Raw genomic sequence first — 19,341 nt, 5'->3', positions numbered from 1 at the left:
AAATATTTTGAAATATGATATGTCAGGTTTTGTGTCATTCCAGATCTCATAAGAAGTTTTATTATGCCTTTTGTTAACCATGGATATGTTTTGAGTATAACATGTATTTACTGCTTCACCCCTAGGGGTGTTCATATTTTGGATAAAACCGAAAAAATCGGAAATCTAAACCGGAAAAATCAAAGACCGAACCGAACCGAAAACCGTATTTTGTAATTCAGATATAAATATTAAAACCAAAGTTTATTTGGTTCGGTTTTGGATTATATATTTCAAAACCGAACCGACCGAAAAAACCGAAATTGAATTAAATGAATAATTTTATTTATATTTTTTATTTATATTATATATATTACGATATGATATTTAGTGAATGAATAATCAATTTGAATAATTTTTTGTTGATTGTTGTTTATTTAATCATTGTTGTTGTTTATGTAATTTATAGTTGATTGTTCTTTATGTAATTTTTAGTTAATTGTTGTTTTTGTAAGTTATTTAAACTTTATTTTTAAAGTTTTTACTAAGAAATCATGTAAAAAAACATATTATATTTTACAATGTATTTATATTATTAATTTTAATAATTGTATCAAAATCGGAATAATCGTATAAAAATTTGTATAGTTTTTTTGAAAATATTATAAGAATGTTGTTCGATTTTTGTCCTTGTATTGTTTTCTATTTTTTGTTTTTTCACTATATGACCATAAATTTGTTGTGTTATGTATTATTAATGATCAAACCGACCAAACCGAACCGTATAAACCGGTCCATTATAGTACAAAAACCGAACCAAACCAAAGTAGAACGGTTTGACTTCGGATTAAATTTTTTATAAACCAAAAACCGGAAAACCGAATCGAAATTAGACGAATTAAAACCAAACCGACCGATGAACACCCTTATTCACCCCATAAACTTTTAGAAACATTGGAACAGCAATCATGGTACTAAACTTTCTACCTGCTTTTTCCAAAGTACGATTTCTTCTTTCAACAATTCCATTTTGTGTGGTGTTCTAGCAATAGATAACTCATGCTTGAATCCCTGATCATATAGATAGAGTCAAAGGGTTTTATTTAAAAACTTAGTGTCTCTCTCACTCCTGATTCTATCTATCACAAAAGATTTCTCATTTTGCAAAAGCTTAAAAATTTTATCAAGTGATACGATGTTTGATCTTTAGAAGATAGAAAAATCACCAATGTAAAACGAGAGTAATCATCTATGATGACCAAAATGTATCTCATTCCCCCCTATACTCTTGACTGGTATAGGACCAAATATGTCTATGTGCAGTAAGTCTAAGCATTTGGAAGAAGATATGCACCCCTTGACTGGTATAGGACCAAATATGTCTAAATACACGAGCTTCGTTTTTTGGCCCGCGTGTTTTTTTTAAAACAACCTAAAACACATTTCAAATATTTTTTTAAAAAATATCATCCAATAACGCTTTTTAAAAATATTTTTCAAGATGATTTTAAAAATTTTTATCCAACACAAATTTTAATTTTTTTCTACTTATAAAATATTAACAATGTTTTTTTAATGGAGCCCATAACTAGGGGTGCGCTCGGGTCAGGACCCGTCCCGTAACCCCCTTACCCGATTCCCGTCCCGATAAGAATTGAGATTTTTTTTTCTCCCGATCCCGCACCCGAGAAGTGTCGGGACCTGAATGTTCGGGATCCCAAACATTCAGGATTTTGTCGGGTCGGGAGAGGGTAATCCCGAACAATATTTCTTTAAAAAAAATTTCTATGTAAATTTTTTTTAAAAAAAATTATGAAAAAACTCAAAGAATTACTTAGTACATTACAAATAAATTCAAATTTCTTTGTATATAACCATTAAAAACTAAAACATCTTCTTAGTACATCACAAATAAACTAAAACAAATACTTGATTAATACAATAAGAACATATTATTATTGATAATAATAAAAAAACAAAATAAAAATTTATAACTCAATGTTAATATTAAAAAATATAAATATAAATATAAAAAAATAATTATATGGTAGATAATTATAGAACATTAATATTAAAACAGAAATTATAAAAAAAATTATTTTTTTAATTAAAAAATATTATTAATATATTCGGGTCGGGTCGAGAATCCCGTCGAGTAGAGTTGTCTATCCCGATCCCGATTTCGAAATTGATCGGGTCGGAAAAAATTCGGGACGAGAAAAATTCGGGACGAGAACGGGTTGAAAATCGGGAAGGGTCGAGAATTTTCAAAATTTTGTCACCCCTACCCATAACCAGTTTAGGTTGCATTTGGTTTGAGCCATTTGAAATATTGAACTTCAGCAATGTTAACTCAAATCAATCTCCTACTTATTTTCACTTACCACAATGAATTTCAAATGATTGCAATATTCTTAGGATTTGAAACTTATTGTAATTAACTCAATTATAGTGTAAATAAATATAAAGATGAATTGATTTTTTTTGTGTAAGTTATTTAAAAAATGGAAATACTTTTAAATCAATGGATTTTCAATCCTTTAATATTCAAACTCAAACTTAATTTAGTTGTATTTTAATTATTTATTTAAACACACATATTTACTAATTTTTAGACTAATAACATAAAAACAAATTAAAGTCCGGTACATCGCACGAGTTGTAATATTAATTATTTATAATAATTTAATAGCCAAATTTGGCCTACTGTAGGTACACTAGGTAGCTTGCAATTTCCTGCCAAACAAATTTGTTGCATTCATAGAATTAGTTAATTATTCATTAACGCCGCCACCTACCTAGCCAATTAATTACAATATTTCTGTTCTAATGTTGCCAGTAACGAACCTATTCCGAACGAATCTGATTTTTTTAAAAATTTAATAGCCAAATTCGGCCTACTGTAGGTACACTAGGTTATCATTTAAACCGGGAAAAAATCCCGGTTCAGTCCTAAATATTTGAACACATTCTCGGTTTAGTCCTAAATATTTTATCGTTCCCGGTTTGGTCCCAAATGTTTTCCAAAAATTCTCGGTTCAGTCCTAAATGTTTTTATGTTTCCGGTAGTTTCCAGTTCAGTTCTAAATGTTTTACGTTCCAGATTTCGTCCTAAATATTTTTCAAAATTTTTTGGTTTGGTCCTTCCATTTACAAACAAAGCGTGATAAAAAAAACTTACAAACAAAAAAAAAAGTTAAATAAAATAGAAGGTAATAATAATAATAATAATAATAATAATAATAATAATAATAATAATAATAATAATAATAATAAATTATGCAAAATAAAATTATGGAATAAAAAAATAATTGAACGGTGCAATCTTATAGTTAAAAACATTATCAATCACAAACAAATAAACAAATATTTTAGCAAATAACTAGTATTACTTATTTCACAAAATATTTGAAATTTTCAATAAATTTTTCAAGAGAAGAATACTTATGGTTAACAATTGAGAAAATATAATGAATTATTTGACCACCGTTAAAGTAGTGATACGAAATTAAGTTTTATTTAATAGTAAATTTTTCTCAAATACTAATTATTTAAATTATAAAAAGAGTTTTAAAAAGATATATATCTTTTTTCAACCTCCAAATTTTTTCTTAAATGTGCAAGCATCATGAATGAGAATATAACAAAATTAATAGAAATGTGAAATAACATCATTAAATTTTAATTCCTCAAGTTTTGTTTATTTTATTTAAGTTTTTATTTTGTAGCATCATGAATTTAATATTTTCATTTTGAACATTGTGTAAAATTGATTTAAATTTGGATAAAAACTCTAATAAATTTGTGCTTTATTTACAACTTGTTTAATGTTAAATATATAATAAATAATATAAAACTCAATCATAAATGATATAACACTACGCGGTGTTAGTTTTAACACACGAGTATATGAAAGGATCAAACCGGGAAATTTTGAGAAATATTTGGCACAAAATCGGTAATGTAAAAATATTTAGGACTGAATCGGGAACTTTTAGGAAATATTTAGGACTAAACCGGGAACGTATAAACATTTAGGAATGAACTGAGAACTTTTAGGAAATATTTAGGACCAAACCGGGAACGTCCAAACATTTAGGACTGAACCGAAAATGTGTCCAAACATTTAGGACTGAACCGGGATTTTGCCCCATTTAAACCTTATTAATGTTGTTAGAATCTGATTTTTTTAAAAAAAGAATTTCGCGCCAAATATATATTTGATTTTCACAGTAAAATTAAAGTACATTTTGTTATGTTTTCAGTATCATTTCGAGCAAAATATTTCTAGGAGTTGAATTGAGGCATGTGATTTGTCGTGCATCGATTAAGTGCCACAAAAAAAAATGCAAATATCATTGTCACGGACCTCACGGTTTAAATTTGTGTTGTGTATAAAACTGTAGTTTCTTAAACTACGATTTTATGAAAACCGTCGCTAATGCCAGTATGTTCTTCTTATGTACTCAGGGCATGATTGATACATTAGAATGATATAAGAAAGGAATGAAATCAACTTTGTAATGGAATAATAATATGAATGAAATGATACTTTTATTCCATTCCAATGATTGGTATCGAAAAAAAATAAAAAGGAATGAAATTAAATCATTTGAATAATCAAATATTTTTAAGCAAAAAGAAAAAAATAATTACTACTCATATGTGTTGTTGTTGTTGTTATTATTATTATTAAATAATAAATTAATATTATTATAAAATTATTATATTTAATTTAATTTAACTAATATATTAATATGAATATTCTTTAAAATATTTTTTAATACAATAATATTTTTTAAAGTAATAAAAATAAATAATTTTTGTAATAATAAAAATAATATAATTATTATTATTATTTTATTAATATTATTTATAAAAATAATAATAAATAATATAATATATTTTTATTATAATGTTAATAAATAAAGAAATAAATAAATTTTTTTTAATTAATATTTTATAAATAATAATAAGAGATAAATAAATAATCATAATACTAATAAGGATTTATACGTGATAATAATTATTATACATAATAGTAAAATAATTATATAATAATTTGCTGTTTTATATATAATATTAATTATTGTTGTTGTTGTTATTATTATTATTATTATTATTATTATTATTATATATATAGTTAGATTGTTAGAAATAAACTAAATATAGAAAAAAATATTTTATATAAAAAAAAGAGTGGGAATCACCATTCCATCCATTTTTGGATGAAATGGCTATTCCCATGAACATGAGATCAATCTCATTCTCATCTCATTCTTTCATATCTATCATGCCCTCAGAGTTTCAGACGACTTGTGCAATATTTAGTTTTGTACACGTTAGATGGAATTGAATGAATATCAAGCTTACGAAAATTTTGATATCCAAAAAACTTCAATTGAAATAATCATAACCAAATTAATGTTATTCAAAAATTAATATTTCATCCGTTCCAAAAATATAGATTTGTCTATTTTTCACAAACATTAAAAAGGTAAAACGGAATCTACGAGCAAAGTTTTATACTATATGCATATTTTTCAAATGAGTATATATCTTATATAGGTTTGTTTGTTTGTTTATTTTACACACATTTAAAAAACTCATTGGAAAACCAATTTCATATATAAACTTTCTATTATCTTTATTTAATTCAAAAAATAATGGTTACACTTTTTTTTTTCAAAACTTAGTTAACAAGAGTATATTAGTACAAGATGTTTGATCGAGTCTATTTTCTCAAATATCCCGAAATAAATATTTTATTAAGGGAAATGCATTTAATTTCTGCTGTCAAATATTTGCAAAATGACCAAAATCATTTTGATGGCCTTCCCCAATTGATTCAAAATAAATGCATACAAGTAACTAGGTGTGTGCAACGGTTGGTTTGGTTCGGTTTTACATAATTACGGTTCAGTTTTTCGATCTACGGTTTTTTAAATGTCTAATCCGATAACCAAACCATTTAATTACAGTCTGGTTCGATTTTATAGTACTATGGTCTATTTTATACGATCGGTTTTGCGATTTTGAAAACAAATTCAATTGATGAATTATGTATCATTCTACGAGTTGTAAATTGGTAATTTAAATTTAGTTTATATAATTTTTCGTTAGGTTTTATGAGTTTACAATAATAAAATTTGATAAAATTTGTTTTTATCATTTTTCCAATTATGCAATTTATACATTAAATTATTTTAAAATGTATACAAATATCTTGTAAGAAATTTTTTTAGTAAATTTATAATTAGTTATATAAATTTAATGCAAAAAAATATATACAATAATTTATATTTGAATTACTAAAATTATATTCATTTATCAATAGTCTAAATATAAATAAAATATTTATTTTATTAATGTACGGTTTAAATGGTCGTTTGATTTTGAAGTACATAAAATCGTAACCAAACCATAATAATTTCGGTTTTAAGTTATAAAACCAAAATAATAAATCCGGATTATGGTTCGGTTTGGTTTTCGGTTTATTTGATTTGAATTTTCGGTTTTTTCGGTTTTAACTATATTATGCACACCCCTACAAATAACATACTTGTCACTAAAAAGAAATAGTGAGTTTATTAGTTAGAAATAAAATATGTAAGATTTTTTAGATGAATGGATAAATTTAAGTTTTTTTTTTAAAAAAAAAAGAAAAAACAGATGAATGAGTGTCTTTATCCATGTATTCGGTAATATCAAATACTTTTGTTAATTTTGAAAGTTACCGACTATTTTTTTTTTTTTTTGTTAAATATTTAAATAGTAGAATATCGATGGCGAATTATTTTTCTTGAAACCGTCTTTTCACATATTTAAGTTTAGTACATATTTAACTTTCACAAAAAAAATTTTGTAAGACGTATTACAGGCCAAAATTTATAAGAAATATTTATGGGATCGATTCATGAAATCAACGTACCTATTTATTTAATTGTAAAATATGCTTGAAGGTCTATAAATTATTGAGCAGAGTAGTTGTTCATGGCAACGAAAAACAGACAAACATAACTATGGAAGCAAAAAAAAAATCACAAGCAAATGAGAAAAAAGAAGAAGAACGGGCTGCACTATTGGAAATATGGAAGTATGCGTTTGCTTTCCAACCATTGGCAGTACTAAAATGTGCTATAGAACTCCAAATATCCGAGACCGTCGAACGCCACGGCGGATCCATCGCCCTCCCCGACCTATCCACAGCTCTACGCTGTTCCCCTTCTGCCCTCCACCGTATCATGAGATACTTGATTCACCATGGTTTCTTCCAGCAAACTCCGACCATTCCACACCAAGAATCATCGCTCTGCTACACACAAACGCCACTTTCTCGATTGCTGTCCAAAGATGGCATGGCTCCTTTCATCCTTCTTCAGAGCAGCCCGGCGGAACTCGTTTCATGGCATGGCCTAAGCAGACGTGTTTCCGCGAATGGCGTTGATTCTGCCGCGCGTGGTGGGGATGCGTGGGAACGTGCAGCAGCGGATCCTGATCATAACAAGTTGATAAATGATGCCATGGCGTCCCATGCCAGGTTTGCTATGTCGGCTATCATTGATCAGCATCCTGAGGTGTTTCAGGGGATTACTTCTCTGGTGGATGTCGGTGGCGGTGATGGGACGGCCCTTCGCACCTTGGTGAAGGCTTGCCCGTGGGTTCGAGGGGTTAACTATGATCGCCCTCAGGTCGTATCCGTGGCACCACTTTGTCATGGTGTCGACCAGGTTGGTGGTGACATGTTTGAAATGGTTCCCAAGGGTGATGCCGTTTTTCTTATGGTACGTGTGTTCTCTCATTTGTATATGCATGGTTCTTGAGTCTCTGACCCGAAACCTCTTTCTATACCTGAAACTTATGTAGTTTTTGATACATCATATATAGTAAGTACATTTATATAAGCAGGCTAGGGGATTTAAAACACATAATATATACAGTGGGTGTTACACAATTGGAGCGATGAAGAATGCATCCGAATATTGAGAAATTGTATGGGCGTGATCCCTAAGAACAAGGGGAAGGTGATCATAGTGGAGGCAGTGGTGAAAGAAGGTGAAGGGGAGGACGAGTTTAGCAAGATTCATCTCGCACTGGACATGGTGATGATCGCTCACATGGAGAAAGGAAAAGAGAGGACTTTTAAAGAATGGGAATACTTGCTGAATGAGGCCGGGTTTACCAAGTACACAGTGAAAGACTCTTGGAATATCGTGTCTGTTATAGAGGCTTATCCATGACGGATCTTGATTTGATCATTTCACTGTATTAATGTACGGTTTGGTTTTCAAATAAGTCGAGTGGTACGTTCTACAGTAGGGAATGTAATGCCCTCACAAATAACCTCGAATGCTTTACATTTGGTTCATTTTCCATTTTCTTGGTTCACTCTCTTTTTTAACTATCAAATGTTTCTCATACTGGCCAGAGAATTAAGTATCAAATCACTAAATGAGTAGTTTTCAACGATTTTAGAGGGTTATCGTAAACAACATACAAATCAAAATTTTGTCTAAAAAGAGTGATCCATCTCTACGTAAAAAGATTGCATATGTACATTTGAGTCTGTTCAAGCATGTCAAAATAGTAGTATACTCATAGAAGGGAAAAATGATTCAAAACACACAAAACATCCTGTATAGATAAGTAGAAGGAAAACATCAGAAGAAACAGGAAGTTTGAAGTCCTTCGATTCAGGCTACTATTTGGTAGCATCGGAAAGGTGTCCGGAAGGGGCATTCGACAGTTTTCACCATTGAAATATATTGCTCTGGGAAAACCCCATCCATTACCAAGTGTAAATGAACTTGAATCTTTTTGCAGAAGTATCTCTGTAGTGACGGATCCTACTCCGCCCTTGTCCGCTTTCAAGATGTTCGTGTTATGGAAAGCTTTTCCCCAGAAAAGGGCAATATCTTCTGAAATCAATTCCCTTCATCAGAAATTTTATAATGAAAAAATATATTCAAATTCTTGAAAATATAAAATTCTGCTGTGGAAACTACCTGGGACTCCAACAGTTGGAATTATGGTACTGTTGAAACTAAAAGCAGTCGAAGGCTGACCAAAGCCAGGATGTTGAACTAAAACATTCCAATCCGAGTAATCTTTTCCATAATTGAAATTCGAGACCGTTAACTTCACCCTCCAATGGCTAACATAAATGTTCATAATGTGCCAATGAACCCGAAGCGGACACATGTGGTCAGTGCAGTGGATCAGATCAATGTCCAGCAAATTCGATGGAAATACACCTTCACTAATCAAGGGATATGTATAGACTGTTTAGTTTAGAATTAGCACAAATATGCTTGAAAGCAAATGCAACATGACACAGAATTTACTTGATTCAGCTATAATGGCCAATAGGGTTACAACAAGGACTCAAAACTATTATTGAATCTTTCTTGATTTAGAATACAGTTATCACCTTTAGATAGATGAAAATATCTCTTATAACTGAATCGCTATAAACTCATAGCCAATATGCATGATAAAATTAAAATATCGAATGCAATTCTAAAATATATCTTAGTTCTCAACCCCAATCCTAGTACAGAAATCCAGTTTTGAAGAAGATAGTAGGTATGCTTCACATATTTTCACAACACACCTTATACATGATGTTGCAAGAGGATCGGCCACTCGACACCCACAGCTGCATGAAGGGCATGAAGTGATTGTGGGATTGTAAAATGTTGAAAGTGAAACACAGCAAATTGGTGTTTTGCTCGCAACGTAACTGGAGTATGTGCAGGTTGATATCCATGTCCCTGCAAAATGAGAATACCATTGGACAAGTCCTAGTGTACGAGTGAACTTAGTTTCCTCCAATAGTCTGAATGGTGAAAAGTAGATAAATAGGCGTAATATGGAAGTTGGTAAATTTTTCTGTTTAATGAGAGGAAAAGTTTGATCATATTCATTCTACCATTCATGTTATAAAAACAACACGTACTTAAAACTTGCTCTTCTCGTCTGCCTCCAATGACTGAATATACTGTGGGACTAGAGTCCATGACTGGGCCACAAGTGTAACCAGGTCCTGAGGCAGCCAAGGTCAAATTCAGAGGTTTGGATCCAGTGCAATTCTCTTCCACATTACCAACCGTAATTTTGAAAGACGAGTAAGATGCAGAAGGGTTAATAGCCCATGAAGAAAGAATGCCACCTCGACAACAACCATCAGAACGGTTTTGTGCCGGTGCATCTGACATCAAATCGACTATTACAGGATCTGGTTTGCAAGAATGTGGCACTTGGTAGTTGAAGGATGAACAATTTCCTTGTTGGATGGCAAAAGCACCAGCCATTGACCAAATAACCTCGTTTTTCGCCCACGTCCACCCAAGCTTCCAACCTGGTTCCTCCACATGACGATACTGATAGTTATTCTGGATGGTTACTCTGGCCTGAAAGTACAAACAGAATAATTTTTTTTCCCGAAATGTAACAGGCTTTAAACTGAAATATTTCAGAATTGCACGAATTACTAACCACATAACCGTCGTGTGTGTACTTAAGTGTGTCAAAGATGACGGTGATACTTCCATTTGGATCCAACGGGTCATAGCAATCTGCAGTGTGAAAATTTCAGGTGAGAAATGAGATTAGATGATAAGCCAGAAGAGGTTCATCTTTAGAGCTCAGATTTTGAGAAAGGCGGATTGCAATGACAAAAAGATAGCGTGCCTGAAAATCTGCAAATCATAATAAACGGTAGTAACTGAAAATAACGCCATACACGCGAAGTGGTTGTATTCATTTCCTTTACTGCAGTTTAGTAATATGAGATCTTCAAGAGCTATAGGGTTGGGATAAAAAATGCTCTAAACCTACAAGAATTATCCACCTAGGCTAGAGATTTTTTTTCTGTACCATGATAACTGAAGAGGGAAAATGGAATATAAGAACATCCAAAACACCAAATGAATAATAACAGACAAAATCAAGGGATAAATCATAAAATACAAAACAGACGTACATGGTAGATTCTCCTAAGATTTATGTACACTAAGCAACAAAACATAAATAATTGGCATACATTTTTTTTGTCTTTTCCACCATCAGCTCAGTGAAACTTGACGTGGGTATCAAGGCATATCATAATTGTCTTTAAATTAAACAAATAAACCAACAAGTAGGATATCAAAATTCCCAGAACTACTAGAAAGAAATCTCACGCTACGTCTTTTGGCTACTTGATTCCAAAGATCTATATCCTCTGCTAAAAATTCCACTAACGCGTGCAATCAAAAGTATCCTAAGTTTGTTTCAAGTCTCAACAACCAACTGTTTCTAACTCTACAGAGTCAACTAAACTGTTTTGGATATTTTTTATTGGAATTTATAACATTATGAGGGGTGATTGTTTATAGATTCTTGATTTGTTTATTCAAGTATAACAAAAATGCTTAAACCATGAATCAGAAAACAGAATCAAACTTATATTTAGCTACAACCAATTGAATGAATGTCGAAATAGCATGTTTTTCAGCCACAGTTAACTGAAGAACCAAGTTATTATCTCTGCCGACCAAAATTTTATTAAATACCAAAAGTACAATCGTCATTCATTCCCCGCATCAAACTCCATTAGCAATAAAAAAAAAAATAGCATGCAAGAATTAATACAATCTTAAAAATAATACAACAATATAAAAGCATCACTGAAATGATGATCCAACCAACTGCAAATTCAGAAATATTGACCAAAAACACAAAGATCGAAGATAGATCCTCCCCTCAAATGTATTAAAAATCTAATGCGGCCAAATTTTTTAATAACCAAATGTTGGAATATTCATTCACATTCCAAAAAGTAAACGATCAAGGACGGTGCGTGAGAATGACAAGAGGAAGAGGTGGGTCATCAATAAACAAATAAATTGAAAAAAAGTGAACAGCCAATGAGTTAAAGATGCCGACTTTACCTACTCAACAACAACTTCATCACCTCTGCGGTGTATTCTTGATAAGGGTATTGTTTTATTCAAGCATTTTGCCGAACAGCTACCTATCAGCGAGATGCTTGGATTGTTCTAGGAACCACAAAATTTTATGCTCAAGTAAAATACATCGTGAGTAAATTCAGAGTATGGTAATTGGTAATACTCAAGAATTGATGGTGGGTTTCGTTTGTCCCGTAAATTTGTTTCTTGCTATTTTTTTAATCTATGTCTATATAAAAGCAGAGTTTTTACTAAATATAGTAGTTTTCCGCCAAAATGTAATTAGTAAAACAAGAAACCTTGTTAATTAATGTTATATATATTAATAATTAATAATGAGGATAATGATGATGATTTTTTAGTCAAAATTTGAAATTTAATATGATATTATCATTATTTTAAATTTCAATTAGTTGTTTTGAGTGTAAAAAATACATAAATACTATATATGATAATATACAAATTTTCGATTCAAAATTTGATAAAATTTATATTTTTTAAAAAAATTCATTTAATTTTTGTTTCTCAAAATATATGTGAAAATTAAATGTTATATATATAATGTTGTCTCAATTTTCAGTTAAAATTTTTTTATATCTGAAAATTATCATAAATACAATATATGATCATGTATCAATTTTTGGTTAAAAATTTTAAATTTAATCGGATGTTATCAATATTTTTTATTTTAGTTAATTTTGTTGTCTATATATGTGTGAAAATTTCCGTAAACACTATATATAATAATATAACAATATTTTGTTCTACTTTTAAATTTTATATCATGTTATCATCATTTTTAATTTCATTTAATTTTTTATGGTATTTCAGTTAATATTTTTTGTTCATATATTTGTGAAAATTTCCGCAAATACTATACATGAAAGTACTAACGTTAAGTGCAAAATTTGAAATTTAATTATACGTAATCACTAATTTATTTGAAATTTAATCCGATGTTATCACTAAATTTAATGAAGTTTAATTTTTTAATCTATCTATATGTAAATTTTCCATAAATGATATATATGATTATGTATGAATTTGTAATTTATTTTTTTATCCATGTATATGTAAAATTTACTATAAATGATATATATATATATATATATATATATATATATATATATATATATATATATGATAATGTGTCGATTTTTTTTATATATAAAAATTCTAGATTTGGTATATATACTAAACCTTCATAAATGTTATGCATGATAGCATACCAATCTTTGATTATATATATAGAGAAATGATATGGTGAGCAACCACCGTGAGCACCCATGTGAGCACCTGCTGACGTGGCATCATGCACATCCAATAGGTGAGTGACACATCAGCATATGCTCACATGGGTGGTCACGGTGGTTGCTCAACATATCATTTATATATATATATATATACATATATATATATATATATATATATATATATAAAATTAAGTTACATAAATGCATTTTAAATTTTGCTTCTTTTAGATTGATTCACATTTTCATGCACATACACAAACATACCATGAGATGACACTCAACTATTGGATGCACAATTCAACACATGCAATAGTTGAGTGCCACCTCATGATGGGCACATTAAATGGGTACGGTGGGTGGTCAGCATAACAAAACTATATATATATATATATATATATATCGTACAAAAATACTGATTTTAGATTTACTTGCTTAATAGAAATTTGATTTGCCAAAAAATTAATAATAAAAAATAGATAATAATTAATATTGTAAATATAATAATATAGCAATTTTCGATTAAAATTTTAATGTGTCATTGACATAAATTAGAAAGTATAATTTGTTTAAAAAATAATCATGTTATAAAATAGAAATATATCAATATTAATTACATACACATTTTATACGGAGCAATAAATGCTTAAAAGTTTGTTTTGGTTCAAATTTATTAGATTTACCATATATACATAAAAATTACTATTTCAAATTGAACACAATTGAAATATATAAACAATACAAATACAAAACCATAAAATAATAATTCAATCAAATAATATTATATATGTGTGTGTGGGCACATTAGGTGGCACGATATGTGGACAACATCATCATATATATGTGTGTGAAATATTCAATAATTTTTATGTGTGTGTATCATATCATAATTTACCGTTTTTACTGATGAAAATTTAAAACTCTACCATATATACAAGAAAAATATCATTTGATTTGAACACACACGAAATATATAAATAGTGTTCAAATACAAAACCATGATATAATAAGTCAATCAAGATACACATATGACTCATTTATTTTGATAAGATTAGAGTTATCCTTGATTGACACTTCAATCTTGCATTTGGTGTTTAACATATGATTAGTTCGTTATTACAATCTACCTTTGTATAAAAACAAGGTAGATTCCAGGTTATAATTCATATTTACTGATTTTGGTGTGTATATACATTTTTTTCTTATTGATATTTATCTATTTATAAATGTGAGTGTAATTTACATTTTTCTTTATTTTAATGAGTTCACGCATACATATAATAATAAAATATGACTATTTTATAGGGTTCACGTACATACAACAATAAAATATGATTTCATAGATAAGTGAAACCAATCATAAAAAAAATCATCATTTTTCTATTAAAAACATAATTATTGCATAAAATATATTGAAATATAAAATCAAATTTATAACTAAAGCAAATGTATGCAAGATTTTTAATTATACTTTTTTCTTTCAAAAATATTTGAATTCAAGAACTTTAGATATCTGAAAAATGTGAATGTTATTAATTCAACAAAATTTTTTGTTACGTTTATTTCTCTTCTTCTTGCTTTATGAATATGTTGAATCCGACATTTTGGTGATAACAAACAACAACTCATTGTATAGGAATGTGCTGTCAATCTTTTGTATTTCAGGAATCTACTACAACTCCTACCGCAACCGTCTAAACCCTTCAAGTTATCTACCGAAAGCTTGTCAACCGCCTTTGTCTCTCGACCGGTTGCAGTCACAAGCCTATCGACTGGTTATTCAAACCAGCAGAGGATAAATCTATCTACCGGTAGAATGCCAACTGCTTATCAAGATATATCAAGACAAATACTTGAGACAAGACGTTCATTGCAAGATCTTTTATCAAAAGCAGAACCGGCGTATCAGAAGATCTGTTGACTCTTGCATCGAGACAACAGGTTGCACTAAAATGGAAAAAACGCAGAATGGCTACAGATAAAGCATTCGACCGTTTATACCAGTTTTGGACCCTGGAAGTTGTCTGCATTTAAAGAAGTGTACGATCTTCATGCAGAATCATCAATGCATTTATGAAGCATTAAATGAGCATTCAATGCAGCATCAGAACGTTCAAAATAAAGATGTTGATGATTGACCTATATAAAGGGAAGATTGCTCAAGAAGTGATGAAAGAAGACAAGCAACACGAAAAATCTCAATCAACTCAATCACTTGAATACTATCAGAAGTCCTCATCTGATATACTGAGGCAATACTTGAGCACACTTACAAGATCATTCACTTGCTGCTCAAATAAACCCTCGCCTACAGTTTACATATCTGATCTTCAAGGATCATCCTAGGGTTTCCAAGCCTCTCGACCACTCTGCAGTTTGAGAAGCTCAACCGGACTGTATTCATTATTGAAGAGACTTGAAGCTACTCTGAAAGCTTCCACCAGTCTGATAAGAACTGAGAATCTTATCTGTGTAAATCTAGGAGTTTCGGATTAGGCATTGGATAAGTCCTAAGTCTGAAGTGGGTGTATTGCAAGACGTTGTAATAACCAAAGTCTTCTAGTGAATTCCTTCCTAAGTGGAAGAAGGGGAGACGTAGAAGGATTAAGCCTTCGAACTTCCATAAATCGTGCCTTAGTCTTTACTGCATATTTATCTTATATATTGCTCATACATCGTGTTATAACTTGCCTTTGCATCACTAAAACCTCTGAACTATTTCCGCACTATTTAAGTTGTTCAAACCGTTTTAGAAGTTGAGAAAACAGATTAAGTGAACTAAACTTCACTTGATCATTTTGAAAAGAAAGAAAATAAGTTTCAGAGTGTATTCACCCCCCCTCTACCCTCTGAACCGATCCCAACAAGTGATATCAGAGCGGGTTCCTTTCTCAACTGCTGATCTAAAGTTTTAAAATCATGACTTCTTTCAACAAAATTCCTATGTTTTCTAAAGAAGATTATGATGACTGGAAAATTCGCATGCAGGCACATCTTGCAGCACAGGACGATGACATGCTATATGTCATAACAGACGGTCCTATCAAAATCATGAAGGTCAACCCAGCTCTAACCGATGGTGCAGGACAAATGATTGAGAAACCAAGAGCTGAGTGGACTACTGAGGACAAAAAGAAGGCCAATCTTGACAATGTGGCCCGGGACATCCTATACAAAACACTGGACAAGAACATGTTCAGCAAAATCAAGTCATGCTCCACAGCAAAGGAGATTTGGGAGAAGCTCACTCAGCTGTGTGAAGGAAATGACCAGACCAAGGAAAACAAGCTCACCATGGCCATTCAAAAATATGACAATGCCAAAATGAAGCCAGAAGAAACCATGGCTGAATTTGATGAACGGTTCAGTAGTATCATTTGTGATCTTATTGCTTTAGGAAAAACTTATACTAACCGTGAAATTGCTGTGAAGGTTATGAGAGCTTTGCCCAAAGAATGGGAGATCAAGACAGTGGCCATGAGGGAGTCAAAAGACTTAAGTAAGTTTGAACTGCATGATCTCTTTGCAGATCTAAAAGCCTACGAGTTCGAGCTCAACATAAGGACAGAAGATGAACCATCTACCTCTCAACCAACCAAGGCCTTAACCTCAACGGTGATGCGTCCACCGGTCGAGGAAGCTCCAAAGAGATCAGCTGAGCAAATCAGCAACGAAGCCATGACACTCTTTGTCAAGAAATTTGGTAGATTTATGCGTAAAAACAATTCTAAATTTAAAAATTATCATAAATCGGACCATACAGACGATGGTCCTACTTGTTTTAACTGTGGCAAGCCAGGCCACTTCATTGCAGATTGCACCAAGCCTAAGAGCAATGATCAGAAGCAATTCTTCGAAAGAAGAAGGGGCAAGGAGGACAAGAGGATGTTTAGAAAAGGAAGAGACCAAAGGGTTCTAGTAGCAGACGAAAGCAAAAGCAAGTGGGCTGAGTCTGACTCTGACAACCCCAATACCGGAAGCTCTTCAGATGACAGTGATGATGAAAAGGTGGAATGCCTTATGGCTGACATCGAAGAAGAAGCTGAGGAGGTATTTGACTTTGGTTCACCTGAATTTACTCACAGTGATCTAGTTACTGCTTTACACGAAATGGCTAATGAATACAAAGCATTATCCAAGGAATTCGAGGAGGTAAAGGCAGAAAGAGCTGACCTAAAAGATAAGTCAAGCGAATCAAGCTGCATGCAGCGAAAGGAGCTTGATGGTCTTAAGGTCAAGCTAAGTCTGCTGGCTACTGAGAATGACACCTTGAAAAGAGTGTTCCAAGAAACCTTGACTGAGAACAAAAAACTACTTGAAACAATTAAGGCTTGGAATAAATCTTCTGCAACCATTGACAAGATTCAAGAAATCCAAAGACCGGCACATGACAAAACCGGTCTAGGGTTTGGAACAAATGAACAGTCTATGGAATCTTGTATTCAGTCAAGCCTGGACAAAGGCAATCTTAACAAAATAAGATTTGTCAGGTCTAGCACGATATATGAACATGATGAGTGCAGCTTTGACAAAAATCAGAAAGTATCTAACGAACGAAGCTCTAAGCATAGAGGGCTGGGATATGTGGATCCCTAGATCTCTAATCAAAGAGGAACTTGGATTAAACCAAAACCTAATGAAAGAAGAAAGGGAAACCAATCTAATTTCAAAAGGCCATGGAATGAGTCTAACTACTCTAAGAGAAGATGGTCAAAGGAGAAGTCTTACCAGTACTTTAATTGCAGGCCAGTTCAAAAGAGGTACAGGCTAACTGATAAAGATAAAAAAAGGCAAGCAGCACACAGCAACCTCACAAGCACACACATTTACTGCTTATCGACAGCACAGATTTCTGGACACACACACGGGCAAACCTGTAAGGGTGTTCCAGGTGTGGGTCCCGAAAGGGCTAATCCGACCTGGACCCTACTAGATATGGGTACCAAAAGTTCTTCACTTTTTTGCAGGTACTAAAAGTCCAAACGGGCGAGAAGACCACTTCTATCAAGGACACTACCTGGTACTTAGATAGTGGTTGCTCACGGCACATGACAGGGAATCCAGAACTTCTAACAGAAGTTGTGCTGTGCAAAGGACCAAAGATCAGCTTTGGAGACAACTCCAAAGGTAAAACCGTGGGTAAGGGTAAGATTATCCATGGTAACATCATTATTAAAGATGTGTTGCTTGTTGACAAACTGTGCTATAATTTGATAAGTATTAGTCAACTATGTGACAATGATCATTCGGTCGAGTATCACAAACACACTTGCATCATCAAAAATGACAAAGGTGAGACTCTTATGACCGGTGTAAGAGACCTAAACACCTACAAGGTAAACTGGTCTTGCTCACATATTTCTTCACCTACTTGTCTTACTGCTCATCATGATAAACATTGGTTGTGGCATAAGCGGTTAAATCATCTAAATTTTAAGTCCATTTCTAACTTGAGGAAGCATGATTTGGTTTCTGGTCTGCCTGAAGGAGATTTTATAAAAGACAAAGTTTGTCCTGCTTGTCAACTAGGAAAGCAGGTGAGAGCAACCTTTAAAAATAAAGGGTGTATGTCTTCTTCCAAATGCTTAGATTTACTTCACATGGACCTATTTGGTCCTATACCAGTAAGAAGCATAGGGGGAATGAGATATGCTCTTGTTGTTATAGATGACTTTTCTCGATTTACTTGGGTCATCTTTCTCTCTTCAAAAGATCAAACTGCACCTCACCTGATTAAGCTTTTTAAACGCTTGCAAAATGAACAATCTACTGTGATAGATAGAATCAGGAGTGATAGAGGGACTGAATTTTTAAACACCACTCTTATGACTTATCTAGATGATCAGGGAATCAAGCATGAGTTGTCAGCTGCTAGATCCCCACAGCAAAATGGGGTGGCTGAAAGAAGGAACCGTACTTTAAAAGAAGCAGCCAGAACTATGATTGCTGATTCAAATGTTTCTCAAAGGCTTTGGGCAGAAGCAGTTAACACAGCTTGCTATACTCAAAACAGATCTATGATTAATAAACGATTTAACAAAACTCCATATGAGATCTGGAATGGCACAAAACCTGATATTTCATACTTCAAAATTTTTGGGTGCAAATGCTTTATCCACAACAATGGCAAAAATCATTTGACAGCCTTCGATGCCAAAGCA

General features: G+C 31.8%; 2 protein-coding genes across 5 annotated transcripts; one reads left to right on the top strand and one right to left on the bottom strand.

The window, feature by feature from the left end:
• The first annotated feature begins 7,001 nt into the window (after positions 1-7,001).
• LOC140861092 (flavonoid 4'-O-methyltransferase 3-like) lies at positions 7,002-8,219 on the top strand. Its single transcript, XM_073264096.1, has 2 exons — positions 7,002-7,763; positions 7,920-8,219. Exons 1-2 carry the CDS (start codon positions 7,002-7,004, stop codon positions 8,217-8,219), a joined length of 1,062 nt encoding a protein of 353 aa, XP_073120197.1.
• A 281-nt stretch (positions 8,220-8,500) lies between these two features.
• LOC140864874 (COBRA-like protein 2) lies at positions 8,501-12,113 on the bottom strand. Of its 4 annotated transcripts, XM_073269270.1 has the most exons (7): positions 10,672-11,754; positions 10,477-10,556; positions 10,151-10,391; positions 9,938-10,024; positions 9,593-9,752; positions 8,985-9,238; positions 8,501-8,897 (listed from the first exon to the last, which is right to left on the bottom strand). In XM_073269270.1, exons 1-7 carry the CDS (start codon positions 10,742-10,744, stop codon positions 8,575-8,577), a joined length of 1,218 nt encoding a protein of 405 aa, XP_073125371.1. In that variant the 5' UTR covers positions 10,745-11,754; the 3' UTR covers positions 8,501-8,574. The 4 variants fall into 4 exon arrangements, with proteins under 4 accessions (XP_073125371.1, XP_073125372.1, XP_073125369.1 ...); XM_073269271.1 differs by lacking the exon at positions 10,672-11,754 and adding an exon at positions 11,913-12,113 and having other exon boundaries at positions 9,938-10,391; XM_073269268.1 differs by having other exon boundaries at positions 9,938-10,391.
• Positions 12,114-19,341: the final 7,228 nt, after the last annotated feature.

Source organism: Henckelia pumila, chromosome 4 (assembly GCF_033568475.1).
Source record: "Henckelia pumila isolate YLH828 chromosome 4, ASM3356847v2, whole genome shotgun sequence".
Classification (NCBI taxonomy): Eukaryota; Viridiplantae; Streptophyta; class Magnoliopsida; order Lamiales; family Gesneriaceae; genus Henckelia; species Henckelia pumila.
The sequence above is the reverse complement of the archived record's forward strand: the minus strand, read 5'-3'. Positions and strand labels throughout refer to the sequence as shown.